Here is a 15,097-nt window from a genome sequence, read left to right as displayed (position 1 = left end):
GGTTCCCATGGTGCTACTCAGAGCATTTTCCATGAAAAAAGGCTTCAGAGACTCCTGGCTGTGTCTCTGTTCAGATGTCACTCAATGAGAGGCTATTTCTCATAACTGAGGTGACCTCCAAACATCTTTGACGTTTCGTTTTTCAGGGTGTAACACAATGTAGCTTTCATCTGAATTTCCAGCAGAGGCTCTATACCTTGCACCGCCTTGACAGTGCATCTCTGCCTTAGTGCACAATATCATGCAGTTCTCCCAATGACCAGCCAATGGTCCTTCCTGTTCATTTTATTTTCTGTGCTGTGTTGCACAGCTTAGAACCAATCAGCCTGTTTTATTCTGCAGAAGGCTGGTTCTGCCCACTCTTACAGTGAGGTGTACAATCTGCAAATGAAATCAGAAGAATTCTTGAAGCCAATCCTAAGAGTAGTGCTGTTGGTCTAATTTGCCTGTTAAAACGCTGTATTGTCCAGTTAAAATTCATCTTTCTGTTGTCTCCAGTGGGACACAGACCTCGTTAAACATGCACACCAGCATTCTACAGCTCTCCGATCTTGGGGCCACGTGACAATGCTCTTGACAGAGCATGTACATAGGCAAGCAATTGAAATAAATGATGTTTAGAGGAAAGCAAATTAGCAGCGTGACCTCCCTCATCCAATCCTCTGCCCAAAACACTGCAGCTTCACTTGGGATTTCAGACAAGAAGAGATTGTGTGTCAAGGCAGATGGGGGAATAATAAACAGTTAAAGCTCTGCTTGGAGAGGCTAAGGCAACTGTCTGCAAAATTACCTGTTCCTGTATTAAACTTCCAAACATTTCTCAAATAGTCAAGAGTACAAACAGCACACAGACAGCTCTAATTGACACCAACACCTTCAAACACACCTGCACACTCTGTTCAGACATATCCGTGTCCTCTTGAATAGCCTCCAGAGGAGCTCAACTCCAGCAACCAAAGGAAGGTCTGGCCTCGGGGAAAGAGGTTATGGGGGTAGACAGCTTTCAGTGCCACACACAGTTTCTGTTCCCCCCCCTCCAGCCTCAACACCATGCCATCTTATTATCACTTGTATCTCTCTCTCTAAAAGTGTGTTTCCCTTCCAGATGACATATTTTGAAAGACAGCCTCTCTGCCTTCCTCCATGCTCTGCTTCCACAGGTGTATGTGCAATGCAGAAAATGGCCTTATAAACCTCTCTGCAGCAGGTGGGAAGGCAAGTGCAGACTGCAGGAGAGCACAGCAAACTGGCAATGCAGCAGCTGCAGCAGGACAGTGCACTGTAGGGATCCACTTTAGTCCATCAGAAATCTCCAAATCCAAGGACTCGGTGTTCTACACATATGTGCATATTTATCCTGCTCCTTTACTCCCTCTTTGCTCACCACTCCTCCCACATACACAAAATACAAACCCACGCTCCTTTTCTCAGAATTTTGCTAGCCAAAGAGGTAGCACAGCAACACAGCTCCAAACCCCCAGCTCCTCTCCCTGCTTTTTGCTCACAGGCTCTCCAAAAACCTTGTCTCCAGCTCCCTCACTGAAGCGGCCCATCCATGGGTTATTCCATAGAGCAGACAGCATCAGCTGGCCAACTACAAACAAACGAACAAAGAGGGAAATAAATCATTCATGAAATGTCAGCATCTGCACTGTTTCATGCCTTTTGTTTGAGTGTTCTCATCTGCCTGCACACGCAGCCCCCGACTTTTGGCATCACCAGCAATAAGAACACAGGGACAGAGCAGACCTACCTTTGCGGAAACTAAAGCACCGCTTAATTTTCCTGTAAGTAGTTTTAGGGAGGAAAGGAGGTGCCGCTAAGGCACCAGGGCTGCGGACTCCGGCATTTCTGTCTTCAGGCATCATACAGGCCGGAGCCCCACGGCCCTGCAGAGATCTCCTTTAGCAGCTGCATCCAGAAACAACGCGACTGCTCATCTTCACTGACTGCTGAGGAGTTTTGAAGCAGTGTATTTTCCTCGGCAGCCAGAGATGAACAGTCTTCTCACTGCCAGAGAGAGCCTGAAGTAATTTTAATGTTCTCTTCCCCGCTTCAGTTTGGCTTTGGGGAACAGTTTCCTTCCGTCTCTCTGTTTCCTTTCGTTTATTTCCTGCGGTGAGACAACCGTCTCTTATACAATGTCACAACAAAAGAGTTTCAGCAGAAAGATCTATCTTCCATTCAGACTGAAGTGCCGGCACAGAGATGCAGAAAGACTCCTTCCTCCTGGACAGAACGGGAGGCAAAGACTCCAGATTCACAGGACAAGGTCAGTGCTCTGCGATGTACAAGGAGGAAGGGGAGAATAATACCCAAAAGGCCGCTGAAGGGTCCTCTGGGACGCAATGCTCCTCGCTGGCTCCTATAAGCCCTGCAGCTGAGGAGCAGAAATAGTGGCCCCTTCGCCTTAAAGGCTCTCTGTCCATCACGGATTCCTCTCCAAGCGCCTTTTATATCCCTGACGTCGGCGTGGGCTCCTTACTCGCTCGCCTTCGAACCACCAGGAGCTCTCGTGGGAGAAGGACGTCAGATGCGGCATGAGTACATCCTTGCCAGCAAGACCCCGTGCTGCTGCGAGGAAGACGTGCCTACACGCGGGGATGCTCCACTCTGCCTCCCGCTCCCACGCCAGGCGATGGCAGCCAGCGCCGCTGCGTGCAGCAGGTGCGGGGAGGAGAGCTGTACTGCAGCGCAGCTCCCTGCTCTGCCGGATGACTTTGGGCTGACTCGAGGCAGCGGCAGCCTGCGCCCTGGCTCCGCAGGAGCTGCCAGACCCGAGCGCTGCACTCCTCGCCTCCTCCCTCCCCCGTGGCTGCAGGCTCTGCAGTTCGAGCTCAGGCCTTTCCCTTCTGCAAAAATTGCCTTTCTCCGTCTAATCAGGAGAGGAATTTCAAGTGCAAACAGGCATTGCATGCCCTGCCTCATTTACACTGCTTTTCCCTGCCAGATTTTTTTCCCACAGTCTCCCATTGCTCTTCAACACAAAAACAAAACAAAACAAAAGCAAAAGAACCCCCCAAAATTAAAAAGGAACCCAGACAACAGGCTGTTTCTGAACACCTTACTAGGTTCCCACCTCCCCCTGCTCATTCCTCCCTTCTAACACAGGTTAACAAATAACATTGTAATGATACGGTTAATCATCTACAGCAATCCTTACTGTGATACTAGGAGTCCTTTTCCACTGCTAGACAGACTTTAAGCTGTGGGGGCTCACCACAGCTCACAAATATCCACAGAACACCACAGAACACACACACAATTTGCTTTCAGCACTTAGAAGAACCAGAAAATTCAAGTACGTTGCTTGTGAAAGTGGCACTTGACTTGTATGACAGCAGACTACCATGCTTTGCTAGTGCTGAAATTTAGACAACAGCTACAGAACAGGAATAGAATATAGAATTTGATTAATTCACTGTCTGCGATAATTTTATGTACTTGTTGATGGACAGGCTCCTAAACACCTGAAGCCAGAGGAACCCTTCTGTAACAGGGTCAGGCTGTTGCAGAGCAGCTGCAGGCATGACCGTGTAGAAAGGAGTAATAAAAATATCAGCATGTCCACCCATATGTAACTACAGAACAGTCAATAGGGCTTGTTATGACTTAAGATATCTTACAATATCAAATAAGCAATGATTAATGAAATGGGAGACACTCTATTGCACAGATCTAGCGGTGACATCTCCCATGACATTGCTTTTTCCATGTAACGACAGCCAGACCTTCTCCACACACTAAATCCAAAATTATCTTCCACCTATTCTCACCTTTTCCAGGAGTTAACTGTTCACTTCCCAGTACACTTAACTCTGAAATCACAGATACATTCAAGATATCCCATAGGGAAAAACAAAGAACATTTTGGTAGGTATGTTAACTACAAATGAACTTAAGCAGTATTTTAAGGATTGCAGTCTTCCCTTTCATTATGCAGATCAGAATGCAAACACCTCAGTCAGGTACTTCTCTCAGTAAGTGGCATTACGCGTTCCTATGACAATGAGGGTGTCCTATGAGTTTCCATGGTGGCTGGAAAGATTCCCAGCTGCAAACCAGAAATAGCTCTTGCCCTATAAAAGCAAATGAGGGGCTGATGAAGAAAGCGTGGGGTCAGGACTCGCGAGATTTGGTTTCTATTTGTAGCTTTGTCACAGCCTCTGTGTGCAGACTCAGGCTAGAAGTGCAGCTTCACTGGATTTCAGCACCCCATCTCTCAGTGCTGCAGGGCTGCCTTGGCCCACTGTGTGTCACAGAGCAGTTTTATGCAGGTGGAAGCAGCATACAGCGTGCAGTTAGCTTCTCTCTATGAAAAATGCACTTCTGTTAGGTACTGACACATTTATATCATGGCAGTAGTGTATGCTGCTGTTTGGCTGCAGTAGAATCATGAAATGGTTGGGCTGAAAGGGATCCTGAAGCCTACATGACCCCAACTGCCCTGTCGTGGGCTGGTTGCACACACCAGCTCAGGCTACCCAGGGCCCCATCCAACAGAATCACCGACAGACTCTCATTACAAGCATTTGTGAAAAACATGGGCAGTGCTCTACCTGGTGACCAAAGGAACTGCCCCCTAGTTCTCCCAGAGAAGAGCTGATTTCATAGGCCCATTTTCTGTTACAACATCCCTCGTAGTGGTAACGTGCCATCCCTACCAAGAGTAGCAGCTCTGGAATTTCAATTGAGCTTTCTGCACAGGAGAATGCCTGACAGATGTGCTGTAAGTTAAACCAATGGGCTGGTCCCACTTTTACTGATTGATTGATTGATACTACTCTTCCAACTCTGTGACTGATGGAGAACAAAATGCCTCCTACAAGCTTTGTGCAGCTGGGAGCCTTGCGTGTTTGCTCACTGACTCACCTCCTCCAAATGGCGCCCATATAACCCTGCGGATGGACTTCACCCAATCCTCCATGTCATTCTGCGTGCTCGCCATAAGAAGATACGTCTCATGATTAGCTGTCATCCGCTCTCGGTCTCCTCCTGCAAGAGAAGATTGCAGCACTTTAGAACAACCATTCCGCTTTCCTGTCAAGCCAGCTTCTGCCAATCTGAGTGCTGGAAGGAGTAACAGCAGCTCCATGGCAAGCGGACACTGTGCACTGGAGTGTTTATTGTCAACCATGGCATGTAGAGAAGGTCCTGTAAGTACATCCCCCACCAGAAAGCTAGAAACTGCCGTGCTTCCAAAAGGAAGTGAGAGGATAAATGTCATCGGTAAACAACCCACGCTGTTCCAAGAGCCACAGGGCCCGCACTAATCTGTAACTTGATATATGCGCTGGAAGTGCTGCAGCAGCCACTGTGCTATGACAGAGAGAATAAACGCAGAGAGAGCTAAATGTGTAAGTGTGCTTTCAGCAAGCAGCAAGGACTCTTTTTATTCTCAGGAACGCAGCATGTCACATTCATAGCAATGACATTTGATACACCATAGTGTTGCTGCGACTCTCCAAATGGAAAGCAGCTGTTACTAGCAGTGAGCACAGCACAACCCGCTCCTCTGGATGGCCCTAATGAAGATTAAACTTGAACTTGGAGGCAAAGGAAAACCCTCATTTTCTACAAATTGCAGCTATTCATACAGCGTGTATTTCCCCAAACAGCATCCAAAAGAGTAATGCAATAACCTGAAGTACAATATATTTTGAAACATAACCACTGTCTGAAAGTCTGAAAAACACTCCTTTTCTTCCTCAGTCATTGTTAAAGATAGCAATGAACCTATTTTAAGTGCCAACACTGTAGGAAAAACAGCATGCATATTCTTTTTTGGAATATATTCAGTTTCTAGTATAGGAACTGGTGCAAAACGTGGGTTGGTTGCTCTGCTCCATCTTTCATGTAAGTGGAGGATGAGGATATGGGGAGAAGGAAGCATCAGCATCCCTAATAGCAGCATGTAACAGACAGCCATGGAAACATACATCCCATCTCTATCTTTTATGTAGGCAACCTGAGTGAAGCCAAGACAGATCTCACACTCAAACGCAATGAGTAGACGTGACACAGTCTCCTGAACTCAGCTTATTTGATGAGTTTTCATCCCAGAAAGATGCAAAAATAGACACACAAACAAAAGTTCTCAATATATTGTCATGTCTATTAAATCGCAATAAACAAAGTACTGAGAAAAAGCCTCCATCATAGCCATATTGTTTGTGTTGCTGACAAAACTTGTACTTACACAAACACAAGGAAGAACTCCATTCCCATCAGGGTGGCAGAGCACTGGAACAGGCTGCCCAGAGAGGTTGTGGTTTGCATCTCTGGAGACATTACAAACCCCCTGGACACTTTCCTGTGCTATCTGCTCTAGGGAACTGCTTTAGAGGGGTTTGAGCTGGGGGATCTTCAGCAGCCCCTTCCAACCTCTACAGTTCTGTGATTGCATTGCTTTGGGCTTTTTTCCCTCCACATAACATTACGGTTACCACTATAATGGAGAATGAGCAAAACAACATTTCAGAAAATTGAGATAACCATTTGTACCACAGATACTGCCATTAAGTGCCTCAGCTTGAAAACGGAGTTGATATTGTACTCCACTAGATGTACATATATACCCTTAATCCTTTCCTGTGGACATGCAGATCATAATATATTTTACCTGTATTGTTGTATAGCTCTAGATTGTTTATCAAGCCCCCCTTCCTGCATTTTCAGACCAAGCACAAGAAACACAGAATGCTGTGGGTTGTGGGCTGCTTGTGGTCAATTCAAGGGGCTGGAATATGAACTCAGCTTCATTTCATCTTTTCCACTCACTATGTTGCAGGTGTTACAGGCCTGGAAGGAGCAGAACTCAGTGTACCTGATCAAAGAAGTTGACTCTGACATAGTCAAGATGAAAAGCTGCTGTTTACACAATTGATGTGTACATCCTGTTTCTTCCAGCCTCTGGCAGTTGCCAAAAATACATGGAACCCATCTGCTTCCCAAAACTACAATGTAATAACACATTTTTGTTCCTACAGACCTTACCAATCCCTAATCTGTTTTCTTGGCAGCATCAGAAATGAAGTACATTTATTGAATAAATCCACCCAGGATATCCATTCAGAGTGGAAAATGTGAAAGCACACAATGCCATGGTGCAGCTTCCAATTAGAAAAGGTTGGATTTCTCCCTCTACCCGTCCTTCTGCACCAGCAGTGACGTACAGGTTCTCAAATGCCACCTCCTGCCTCCACCAGCAGCTCAGTAACCGGTAAGTACAGACTGCTGCTGCCTTCCTGAGCAGGATCAGCCCCATGCTGGGTGCAGCTCTGTGCAAAGCCAGCACTGCTCTGATATAAGAGAAGAGGTATTTTAAGAACTCCTGCTACCAACCGGAAAAAAACAATTAGAAGAGGAAGAGGTCAGCTCCTGCAGGGATCCACTCCACAGGGGAAACGAACAGGAACAGCCTGCATTTGCTCATGCAGCTCCACAACACAATCGGAAAAGCATAAGGATGTGGTGACCAAATTTAAGGGCGATTGTTTCCTGGAGTGTTGGGCTCAACAGCTCAGCTGCTTCTTATCAAATGTGAATTCATTCAGCTTAAAAAAAAACAAAACAGTCAAGCAAGACATTTAGGAACCTTTTCCTTTCCAACCCAACACCTTTTTCCTACCTGAATAAACTGAGGCTCAACTTAAAATCAAGTATTTGCTTGTCATTTTGAAAGCATCTTGCATTTCTCGCAAACAGTAGTTCCAGCATCCTTGAGAATGGAATGCAAAGGGATTAAATTCATACCATCTGTTTAAAAGAGAGTTTGTTTTTTTCCCAGGAGGAACATCAAAAAGTAGGATTAATCTGATTTCTTCTGAGCCGAGAATGTCATGGCCAACCTCAAACGAATATTCACATTCCAAGAAAAAGAAACTGGGAGACCAATTTCCAAGTTCCCTTGTGCTTTTATTGTAGCCACAGATTCAGAAACCCTCAAGCTGAGAATGAGAACTGAAAGAGAACGGAAAGCAGACTGGCTCTGCAGCAGAATTTGCTGCTTTTGCTTCAGACACAGCCTCCTGCTTGGATACTTCACATTTCTTGTCTACATTTTTCATGTCTCACTAAAATGCCGAACTGTAAAATTTTGATCTGCTAAAAAGTTTTCAAAGAATATATTGACTGTATCTCTATGTGGTACTCAAATAGAAACTCCTAGCCACTCTTCAACTGACAAAAAGCAAGATAAAACAAATCAAGCTGCTTATATACATACAAAAAGACTTGGGAGCTGATATTCTGACAAATTTCTGAGAACCCTGCCCGAGGGTTCTTTTGTTGCTTTTTTCCTGTAGATTGTCTATCTTTTGGGTACTTCTGGTCACCCTGTGGTCTGGAATTCTCTTCCAGCTATAGCCATCTATCACTACTTCTGCCGTGGTGCATTAAGGAATGCCCTCCTCTTCTCCCCCACACCTTGTATCAGCTGAATCCTCTGAGCTGTAACAGTCTTTAAGGTGGATGTCCCAGTCTGGCACAGCTGATATTCCCTGCCGTTTGCAAACCAGAACATATACATCATCTGTGTTCTGCATAAATCTTCTGAGCCTAGCCACACATAGAAAGGAGCACAATGATGCAGACATGCTCTTCTCCACTCACATGTATGACATTAATTTGTACTTCCTGCTCAGGACTACAGTAAGTATTTCTTCATGGCAACACAGGAATAATCACCAAAGAATTCACTACATTCTCCTATCTTCATCATCTTAAGTCTTCCCCATGTGGCAAACGAGTTCTGAGGTAAGGGACATGTTATGGTGTGTTATGTGCATTTACTCCACTGTGGTAGAGGATACCAGAACAGCACAGACCAAAACTAATAGCCTTAGACCCTTTCTTTTTTTCCCTAATGAAACTCCTTTTCAAGAACAAAACAGAAATGATGGTCACCTGGCATTGCTATCAACACTAATCACTTTTGCTTTAAGTAAAGCTATCCGACTTGACATCCCAATGAGCTCCTAACAGACAGCTCAAAGCCATACGTATATCTATCTTCCATTGACTGACACCAGCAACTACAGGATCCATCTATCCTGAAGCTGTAAGCAAGTCAAGAAACTCTGTGACAACTGTTACATCTTATAATCACATACCCTGTGCATTCCAAGTCTGACTGGAACCATGAGTAGGCACTCATTCCTACAGTTCCATTAGAAAAATCTAACTGCTAAAGGTTCGGTTATAACACAGGCTTAAATTTGCAAAGGAAAATGAAGGAGCTAAGCACCTGGATGTAATTGTGTTTTAACGGGATTTTAATATCCTACTGACTCCGGGATTCATTGAGAAATCTTTCCTAGAGGGAAGTGCAAATAAGTTCAAGGCTTCTATTACACTGCATCAGGCTTAGCAACGGCTGTATCTCAGATGAGTAACTTAAAGGAATAACAGAGAGAGACACATCTCCTTGAATCTTGCAGCATTACCAGTCTGCACACAGTGCTGGCTAAGCAGACGTGTATGTTCTTACAGCATGGAGGAAGTAAAGGCAAGGAATTGCTGCAGATTAGCTGGGGACATCTTTATGGTTATGCAGATATAATACAAGGCTTGCAGACAATAACTAGATTGTTTCATTTCTAATTCTCAAAGCCTTGCTTATTCTGCATGTACTCGATAGTACTTCTACTGAGTCTACAGTGTCATACCAATAATTGAAATGAGGAACATAAAGCCGTTTTTCATAATATATGATCAACCAGACTGCAAAAATGAAAGAGACGGTAGGAAAACAAATACTGTATGCTTTATAAGTCTCCATAACACACGTTGATTGGGAATTCTGCTGATCTTTATACAGATGGATCTATCTGTGGCTGGGTTTTATGACACGGTAGTGGTCACCATTACTTTCTAAGCACTTTTCAAAAGGTTGTCCACAAAACATGATTGTTTGTCCTGTTAAAACCAGAGCAGAATACCAGAATGACTGCAGTATGCAGAATGTCATCATGCTGTTGCATTGCCTCTACAGCCTTGATGATCAGAAATAAGCTAAGCTGAAAAAGATGTATGCATTACAGTTTTGCTCAGGACTCTCCTATTATATCATAGAATGGCTTAGGTTAGAACAGATCTTAAAGCCACCCAGTTCCAACTCCCTGCTCTAGGCCCTTGCCATCCACCAGATCAGACTGCCCAGGGCCACATCCAACCTGACCTTGAGCACCTCCAGGAATGGGGCACCCACATCCTCCCCCTGGGTTATATCCTCTGTTCTGTAGTCTGAAAGGAAATTGAGACCATTTGTAGGCTTGCTTCTATTGTTCCTATACCTTTTAAATGACTAATATTACCACCTCTGAGAACCTTGGCTTTGAAATACGCAGTTATCAAACTCATTGTTGTTTTACTTCCAAGCCATATCAGGGGCATTATTTAATTTTTCTTTTCACAAAAAAAACTAATCCATTTTCCTTAAGAGAGGAATTAAGAATCTGCAAACCAGCCAATAATGAAGATATTGCTTTTTAAATACCTCGGTACAAAAAAAACCCACACTTTTTGCTGATAGCATCCAACCTGATCTTTGCATTAATCACCTTGAATAGCAGTTCTTTGCACTAAAGATGTATTGGGTTTTTTGTGCATACTAGCTTTTAAGAGTAAAGGCTGCTGGCTAATTTAAGCAGCTAAATGGCAGAAGACTGCTAACAGAAGTACATTCCCTGGTGGGCATTGTGCTCCATCACAATTTCCCTACTTACAGCATAAGCCTGAAAGACAGCAGGAGGTTTTCAAGAGGAGGAGCTGTTTGCATGAAGCTATGAATCAGCTGCTGTTGGATACCTGAAATTAAGTTCAGGAAATTTATTCACCATCTGTAGAATGATGAATAGCCTGTGCAGGAGGTTTCAGCACTGCTGCAGGGCTACAACTGCAGTATATGTCTACAAAGGTTTTACAGAAGACATCACACACAATAGGAGCATGAACACGTGCCATACATGAGCGTTTTGTGTACTGCACAGCTGCTAAAAGCCTTTATCCTAACATAATTATTGCTTAAGTATTTAAGTAACAAGCTGTGATTCTTGCTCATCAGAAGCCGTGTTAGAAAAATGTAAGAGGAAAAAGAAAGGTAAGAATTCAAAGCATCTCTCATGCATGTACTCTTTCAGAGCACTTTCTCTTTTCAGGCATGGCTCTCACTATTCCTCTCGCTTTTGTTGTGCTTCCATTCTTCCCAGTTTGAAATTCTCCTCTGCTTCAAGTCAGTCTCTCAGTTCACTCCCTCATCTTTGGACATGGACCCCACACATTACCTACTTTGCTGTGTCTGTTCCTCCCCCCTTCCCTTTAACCAAGATGCTGGTGCCAGCACAGCTAACTTTTCCCCCTGCCCTCATGCCATTCCCACTTGAACATGTTATCTCTTTTCCTGCTCAGAGCACAGGAGCCAGAACATTTTGTTTACAGGCTGCATTAAAAGCTCATCTCATCATGTCAGCCCTTTCACGGCCCTACGCTTCGCCAGCTCAGAACAGCACCACACATCACTGCCTTCCCAGCTAATCAGTGCCATGTGGAAGTAAGAGGCATGCCTGTCTTCCTCTGCTGAGAATACTTTTCGGCTTTCCAGAAAGTATTCTCCAATGTTGTTAGCATCCCCACCATGTAAAATGAAGTCTGAACTGTCATCTTTGCTGTTCTACTGTTGTGGCTTTCAGCTGTCTTCAAAATTGTTGGTGGAATTTTCTACAACCCTTAGTGAATCTACTTATTTACACTGAAATGTTGCAGCAAAAAATATTCTTCTACATCTTTTCCAGCCACATGGAGATGAAATCAGACTCTTCTGCCTATACAGCCAATACCGGAGATGTGCTCACAGAAGCAGATAGATGGAGGAAGAAAAGGACAGATGTCATTGAATCAGAGAATGGCTTGGCTTAGAAGGGACTTCGAAGACCAATGAGCTCCAACCCTTTGCTCTGGGCAGGGTGGCCAACAGTTGCCCAGGACACAAGTCAAATTTTCATAACCTTTCTCAGTGCAGATGACTGCAAATACAGAGCCAGGCACTAATAAGACATTTTCTAATTTTCCAACGAAATGTGTATTACAATGTTACCTGATCTTGGCACACCGTTAGCGCTTAGCGGAGCTAAGGACTGAAATAGTTTGATGGAACTACAGAAGTTGCACTCAATATCACTTTTCAAAAAGGCTTCTCACTCTTTGTCTCTTGCAATGGAACCAGACGTGGGTATTTTTTGCATCAAGACATGGAAAATATTTTTTAAAAAGCCACAAAGTAATCCACTCCTCTGCATTCCTCCACACCACCAGTATTTGAGAAATACACAGCATCGATCCTGTTGTAAAAAAAGAACTGCAGAACCCACTTACACGTGCACATTTACACCATAAAGAGCCCTTCTACGAAATCATGAGTTTGTGAAAGTAAAGATTAAAGCCAAATTCCATAAACAATTAAAAACAAGGAACATTATAGTGAAAATTTGGAAACACAGAGGATATAAAAACACATTGTCAATGCCTTATTTATAAAGAAAAAAAAAAAAAAGAAGAAGAAGAAGAAAGAGTATGTCCAACTTTGTGAGAGTTTTCACATTCATCTGACTTCAGTCTATTGTTTCCTGGGGATGCAGACAACAGGAGAATGTTTCCCTTCTGACTGTTCCTGGGATGCATGCAGACAGCAGAGCTTATTTGTGACTTGCCAGATGAAACAGAAGAGGAACGTGGGTTTTTCAATGGTGTGTGTCGCTGAAATGTTTTACTACTTTAATTCTTCTGCCTTTGCATTGGGCAGTATCATTTTTACATCTGATTTCCAATAACCAAGAGAGGAGTGGCTTTCTGCAGCCAGGTCTCAGCTGCTGGGCACATTCAGCCGGCAGACAAATATAGAAAAATGGTTCCACATTCCACTGCTTTGTCTGCACATTGGTTGCCATCTGATTATTGCAATATTGCCACAGAGTTTACAGACAATTTCCCAAATTAAACTTTTCTTTGTCCTGAAATTACTGTTTTACCTGCTACTTCCTACAGCTGTTAAAATTTGTGGAGAAAGAGGGCTTTGAGTAGGACTTGCCGAGATGGCATCAAGATATACAAGTAATTGGGAAGAGGTCTTGGGGGGTCATAATATCAAGCATCAGTGGTCAGGCAAGATTTAATAGGTCCCTCAGCTGCTATCTGCTATGACTGATTTATCCTGAGAGAATACAGATGATAGCTAACTCACAACTTTCTCTGACTTATGTGACACATCTTAAAGATAACTAACTGCACTCTTATAATTTGACAATAATTACCTTCTTTGAAGTTTCTCAAGTTGGACATCCAAAATGACCATTATGTAACTTGAAAATAGATAAAGAGATAAACCTAATGCAGAAAAAAACTGTAGAAGCATATATCCCTTTCTGCTTCTAAAGACAAAGGAGAAAAAAGAACACATGCACATGCTGGTCTTTGTTGCAGCTCCATGGCATTCCCTTGAGTTCTATTGCTATCACCAGAGAGCAGAGATCAGTGTCTAAGCAATTTCACTTCTTATCTTCCTCACATTCTGGGAATGGTGCTTCCCAGTTTGTGCTGAGTTATGCTCTACATACTTCATTTCTGCACAGAGCAACTTGTTAATTCAGCCAATATTTGACTTCTAATTAGATCACAGATGAAAATAATAGCTCTTTGGGGCATGGATACACAACCCAAAGGATACCAATATGCTAACGGAGCATATATATATTGCACATACATGTCATTTCATTATACTTGTTTAAGAATGCAATGCCATGTTTTAGCTGTTTGGAAAATAAAGCAAAAATAAGTTATTCTGAAGAAGGCTAATAGAGAATTATGCCTCTGCATATGACCGTCTAGCTTATCTGAAGCAACAGAAGGTTTTAGTCATCAGTTCAGGACATTTGTTTCCTAAGTTCTCTGTAATCAAACCTCTCCAGGAACACTGTGCCTCTTAGCACCATTTTGGGCTATCAGCTCAGCACGACCTCAGACAGAAGCAGCATCACTTTATGAATTATCAGCACAATTCTTCAGTCCTTTAAATGCTTCTGAGATTTCTATATCAAGTGCTGCTTTCCTCAAAGAAGAGGCACCAAGCATCAGTTATCCGCAGGGCACAAACAGTGCTCAACATCTCATAAATTCACACAACTCCAACACTGGCTTCCTTGCTTAAGGAAGACTGTTTACTGTTTCCTACCTATTCCCCTCAGAAGTACACCAATGGGATAGTCAGAAAGCACCTAGCAAAGATTTTTGGCCTGGCTGGTGATTTCACTGCTATTGTGACCAGCACAGCTTCAGTTTCTCATAGCACTGCATTTGCCTGCCAAATCCTCATTCCATTTGCAAGAACCTACAAGTGTGCTCCTATGGTACAGTTTAAAAAAGCAGCTGGGCCTTTAGGTTTGAACTAGTCACCATAAGTTCTTCTTATGGCAAAGAGGAAGAACTGCCAAGGGGCAATTCATCCAGGCTATCCTAGAAGAGCCTTCAGAGATGACATGAATCACTGTGGAAATACTAGTTCTTGCTCAAGCTGTCCACACGGGCATACTCCTGTCAGCTTTTTGTGCAAGGTTCCATGGCAGTATGCCTGCATGTGTGCCTTATGGGTCCACCTGTACAGACAAACATTGGCTTCTTGTTCCTTGGGCTGCTCTGGGATGCATAAAAAACACTGAGACATCCACAGGTCATCATTAGCAATTTTGGTGCCTAATGGTTGAAAACATATCCCTGAAGTATCTACAACACTATTCATCCCTTCAGAAATATCACTAACCATACAAAGTAAATAATTCTTAATCATGAAAAAAAAAAGCTATTTCAAACAACTGATTTTTCCTACCAGAAAAGAAAACTTTTATAATAGCAGTCTTTTCCAACTTAATAATTCTATGAGTCTATGATAATTAAGCAATGACAGTACATGGCAAACATGGGATACAACCATTAGGCATTTCTTATCTATTTTTGACATGTTTCCTTAGGTCTGTGGAAGAAATGAAACTGACAATGTGAAAAGATGAATCAGTGACAATCTGGCACCAACAAAGAATTAACCAAAGCA

The 15,097-nt window shown here is 43.4% G+C and overlaps 1 protein-coding gene across 6 annotated transcripts in view; it reads right to left on the bottom strand.

Annotated features, from left to right (window-relative positions):
* ARHGAP24 (Rho GTPase activating protein 24) overlaps positions 1 to 15,097 on the bottom strand; it is a 196,473-nt gene that overhangs the window by 24,582 nt on the left and 156,794 nt on the right. For 5 of the 6 annotated variants that reach the window (XM_072334912.1, XM_072334911.1, XM_072334910.1 and 2 more), the window contains one exon: positions 4,873 to 4,995. In XM_072334912.1, coding sequence (XP_072191013.1) covers positions 4,873 to 4,995 — 123 coding nt within the window. Of the gene's footprint in view, positions 1 to 1,753; positions 2,902 to 4,872; positions 4,996 to 15,097 lie in introns of those variants that run through there. The other variant, XM_072334913.1, reaches the window with a different exon arrangement.

Source organism: Excalfactoria chinensis, chromosome 4 (genome assembly GCF_039878825.1).
Source record: "Excalfactoria chinensis isolate bCotChi1 chromosome 4, bCotChi1.hap2, whole genome shotgun sequence".
Taxonomy (NCBI): domain Eukaryota; kingdom Metazoa; phylum Chordata; class Aves; order Galliformes; family Phasianidae; genus Excalfactoria; species Excalfactoria chinensis.
The sequence above is the reverse complement of the archived record's forward strand: the minus strand, read 5'-3'. Positions and strand labels throughout refer to the sequence as shown.